Consider the following 4,548-nt stretch of genomic DNA (forward strand, 5'->3'; position numbering starts at 1 on the left):
CCACGTCATCACCAGCAGTGTGTAAGGGTTCCCCTCTGCCCACGTCATCACCAGCAGTGTGTAAGGGTTGCCCTCTGCCTACGTCATCACCAGCACTTGTGAATTATTTTCTTGGTGATGGCCACTCTGCCTAGGATGAGATGGAATCACAAAGCAGTTTTAATTTACATACTCCAATGGCTGTAGTTATTTAACATTTCTCTGATATTTATTTTACAATTTGAATTTCTTCTCTTGAGAACTTTCTGCTCGGGCCATTTGCTCATTTACTGGCTGGCTGATTTGGTTTTTGTGTGTTGGTTGTTGCTGTTTTGTAACAAGGTCTCATCTGCCCAAAGCTGGCATGAAATTCACTGTGTAACCAAGATGTCCTTGAATTCCCCATTCTCCTGCCTTCTCCTCCAGAGTGCTGAGATTATAGGTTTGTCCCATTAACCCAGCTGACCAGATACATGGCCTAATTCACCCTGAACTATTTTATGTTTATAGTGCAAGATCCCCTTCCATTATGTTTGTCATGTGTAGATCACCCTTTCTCATCTGCCATTAATTGTATCAGTTTTCTCCTTGGAATGGTGTATTCCTAATTCCCCAGGTCCTCACCGGCTACTACACAGTCTCCTATGGTGCTGACAGTAGCTACTGAGGACTCAGGAAGCAACTGAACCAGCATCCACACAATTCATTCCTTCTTCTCTGCCCCCCTTCTAGAGGCCACTACTTGTGTTCTGTGTATGGGGCACGGCTGATGGTACCAGCTGGCAAAGGACTCATCGTGGTTGTCTCCTCCCCCGGAGGACTGCAGCATATGTTCAATGTCCCTTATGGTGTGGGCAAAGCTGCGGTAAGGACCAGTGCATAGGAGCCAGGGAAACAGACAACAGGGTTGATAGTTGATCTGGTCCCCACAGTTCGGAATAGTAAGACCGGTGACCTTCACCTCTCTGCCCTACCCACTGATAGTCCCTTTGCCTGGGCCTCCCTCCATCTGCCAGAGTAGGTTTCAGATGTGGGAAGAAGAGTACCAGAAACATCAGGGCTCTCAAGAAGGATGGGGGCCAGGGATATCCTTGTGGACTGAGGGAGAGCGGAAGAGGAGGGTGAGTTAGGCAGGTGTCCAGGTTCTTATTCTGCCTTCTCTCCCTCCACAGTGTGACAAATTGGCTGCTGACTGTGCTCACGAGCTACGGCGTCATGGAGTCAGCTACGTTTCTCTGTGGCCAGGGTTTGTGCAAACAGAACTGGTGAAGGAGTTTATAGAAAAACAGGAAGAACCAGAGGATCCTGTGTTTAAGAAGGTTGGCACGGGCCAAGCAGTGGTAGTGCATGCCTTTAATCCCAGAACTTGGGAGGTAGAGGCAGGCGGATCTCTGTGAGTTTAAGGCCAGCCTGACTACAGAGTTAGTTCCACTTCCACAGCAGGCTCCAAAGCTACAGAGAAACCCTGATTCAGAAAGACAAAAAAGAAAAAGAAAAAAGAAAAGAAAAGGCAGTCTCTCCAGACAGTACCAAGTATAAGCATGCCCCATGGTGGCAGGCTGTCTGTAATTCCAGCACTGAGGAGGCAGAGGCAAAGGGATCTGTGCGACTTCAAGGCCAGCCTGACTGAGTTCTAGGCCAGCCAGAGCCACACAGTGAGACTCTAGCTAAAAAGAGAAAGAATAAATGTCCCCACTCATCAGGTGCCTACTAGGGCAGACACAGGCTGAGCGTGTGCACACATTATTTCTTCAAATCTTGTAAGGCAGATAGTAACTCCATTTTATAGACAGACGTTAAGAAACCTGATGCTGGGCTGGAAATGTAGCCCAGTGGTAGAGCAGTTGCTTAGGCACAGGCTCAGTTCCTGGCAATGAGTAATGAAGGAAGGAAGGAAAGAAACATGTTCCGTAGTACGCATCGCTACAGGAAAGGCTGTCTGACGCCAAAGCCCACATACTTGGCCTTGCCCTCATCTGCCCTAGAAGGTCCAGCACTAGTTGTAAAGATCTGACCCTTCCATTAGTAGAGGCAGTGGTCCTGGGTCCAGGGTCCAGGGCTCACGTGAACATGGGAAAGGTGGCTCCAGTGTCGTTTAAAACATGACCTTGCAAATCCTGCTTAGGTTTGTGTCCTTCTGGGACAGAAGGTGAAAATGGAGAAGGCACAGGCAGCGCTCTTGGAAATTAACCCCTAACTTCTCAACCCATTTTTTAGGGCAAATCAGATTTCTCATCAGCAGAAAGCACAGAAATGAGTGGCAAGTGCGTGGTGGCCTTGGCAACAGGTGACGACATTGGGGTGACAAAGTTCATCTATAGGGCGCTGACAGCCAGCTCCTTATTTTGGTTTGGGAGGTGATTGGACACTCTTGTCAGGATTCCTGGTTTGAGGTGTGAGGTCTCTGAACTAGCTGCAGGGAGGCGTGGCCGAGAGCCTTTGCCTGAGCCCTGTCCCATTCAACCAAACTCTGTCACTGCCCACCTCCCAGCGCCCACCATTCCTAAGTGTATGTGTGCCCACAGACCCCCATATCCTGGACTTGAGTGGGAAGGTGCTGCCATCCTGTGACCTTGCCCGGCGCTATGGCCTTCGGGATGTAGATGGTAAGCAGTCACTCTGGGCCAGCCTTACTTGATGAACCAGACCATTACCCCTTGCCCTCAAGTTGTCAGCTGGCGCTGCAGTGTCTCAGGAGCAGGAAATAAGGGTCTAATTGTCTTTCTGTTGATCCCAGGCCGCCCTGTCAAAGACTATTTTTCCTTGGGCTACATCCTCTCGCATGTCTCCAGCCTGGGATGGCTGACCTCCTACCTGCCTGGCTTCCTCCGTGTGCCCAAGTGGATTGTCACCCTCTACACCAGCAAATTCTAAGCTCCTGGCCTGCTGTCCCAGCCAACCAGGTCCTCTTGTCACTGAGGCTCAGGTGTTGGGGCTGTCTCAGTGGAACGAGGCAGTCCTCTCGCACACCCGTGTCCTCCTGGGAGAGAGGACGGATGCCGGGCACCTAGTGAGTTCTGGGTGCTCCAGTAGGCTCTTTGTGCCTTCGTCTTCCCTGTCCCTACAGTACTGAAAAGTCCTTATAAACAGAAGCTAATAAAGGTCTTATCTTCCCTTCAGTGTTTGTGAGCTCTGATTCTGTGTTAAAACAAAGTGGTAGATATTTGAGAGAAAGAGTTAACGATGTAAAAATGTGTAGCTTCTCAGGTTGAGATGATTCAGTAGACACAGCTCTTGCTGAGCAAGCATGAAGACCAGAGTTCAAATCCCAGAACCGTTTAAAACTGGATGCAGTGGCAGCTTGCCTGTATGGAATAGGAGACCCGGGTGGAAGAATCCTGGATGCTCTCCAGCCGCCTAGCCTGGTGTTCACAATGGCGAACAGCTAAAGACCTTGCCTAAACAAGGTAGAAGGTGAGCACCAGTAGCCAGGATTGACCAACACATGGAGCGTGTACCCAAATTCATATGCACACGTATAAACACAACAGGTCCTTTAATTCCAGCACTGGGAAAACAACCAGGAGGATCCCTGAATTCCAGCCAGTCTGGTCTACAGAGTGAGTTCAAGGACAGCTAGGGCTACACAATGAAGTTCTGTCTCAAAAAGATAAAAAATTTAAAAGTAGGGTCAGGCATGGTGCTTGGCACACACTTTTAATCCTAGCACTCAAGAGGCAGAGATGGGCGAATCTCAGTTTTGAGGCCAGTCTTTCTATGTAGAGAGTTCCAGGACTGCCAGGGTTACACAGTGAGATCCTGTCTCAGAAAATAAAAATCAAAGTATAGGTACTAAAAGGGCTCCAGCCCCCCTCTTTCCTTCAGAACTGCTCCTGCCTTTTCTCATGCTAGGGGCAGGGTCTCTCCCCAAGCAGAACAACTTGGCCTCTGTTTTCAGCATCTTTCCACCAATAGCTGCTGCTTTCTACTGGGCTGTCTCTGCCCAGCACAGGCAGACCTCTTGCTGCCTTTAACTTCCTGGGCCTGGAAGAGAAGGTGCTTCCTGATTCCAGGTAAGAGACAGAAGCACTATCAGGTGTTGGCACACTCACCCTTCCTCTTGGGACTGTGTCACCAGAATGAGTCGCCTTCTGCAGAACTGACTGCCTGAACTGATCAGGCCCGCCTCCCAGAGCAAAGCTTTCCCAGGAGGCCAAGGGCGGTTCTCCGAGAGTGACAGGTGTCAGTAGTGAAAGCACACTGAAGAGGGTATCAGGCTCGAGACAGAAGAGCGCCCAGTGTATGCGGGTAAACACTGGCACTGTCAGCTCCAGGAAAATTGGCATGATCAGACTATGCGGTAGAGAGGAGCTCACCAGAGCTGAGGTGTGGGCAGAGGAAGAAGAGGTTGTAAGCAAAAGATGCTGGCCCAGCGTCAGTCTCACCAGGAATCTGACGATAATACAGGTGAGGGCTGAGAGCTTACAGGAGGCAGTGTCCACAGACGGGACCTGAGTCAAGACTGCCACTGTGTGTCTCCCTGGCATGGGGGACAATGCACCAGCAGCAGGCACAGAGGAAGAATTTTTTTTTTTTTTTTGGTTTTTCGAGACAGGGTTTCTCTGTGGT

At 49.9% G+C, this 4,548-nt stretch overlaps 1 protein-coding gene across 2 annotated transcripts in view; it reads left to right on the top strand.

Moving 5' to 3' along the window:
- Dhrs1 (dehydrogenase/reductase 1) overlaps positions 1 to 3,098 on the top strand; it is a 9,815-nt gene extending 6,717 nt beyond the window's left edge. For both annotated transcript variants that reach the window (XM_013354930.2, XM_005370425.2), the window contains exons 5-9: positions 712 to 844; positions 1,152 to 1,298; positions 2,197 to 2,266; positions 2,505 to 2,585; positions 2,717 to 3,098. In XM_013354930.2, coding sequence (XP_013210384.1) covers positions 712 to 844; positions 1,152 to 1,298; positions 2,197 to 2,266; positions 2,505 to 2,585; positions 2,717 to 2,853 — 568 coding nt within the window. In that variant the 3' untranslated portion in view covers positions 2,854 to 3,098. The remainder of the gene's footprint in view (positions 1 to 711; positions 845 to 1,151; positions 1,299 to 2,196; positions 2,267 to 2,504; positions 2,586 to 2,716) is intronic.
- The last annotated feature ends 1,450 nt before the right edge of the window (positions 3,099 to 4,548 follow it).

Source organism: Microtus ochrogaster, unplaced genomic scaffold (assembly GCF_000317375.1).
Source record: "Microtus ochrogaster isolate Prairie Vole_2 unplaced genomic scaffold, MicOch1.0 UNK80, whole genome shotgun sequence".
In the NCBI taxonomy this organism is placed as follows: domain Eukaryota; kingdom Metazoa; phylum Chordata; class Mammalia; order Rodentia; family Cricetidae; genus Microtus; species Microtus ochrogaster.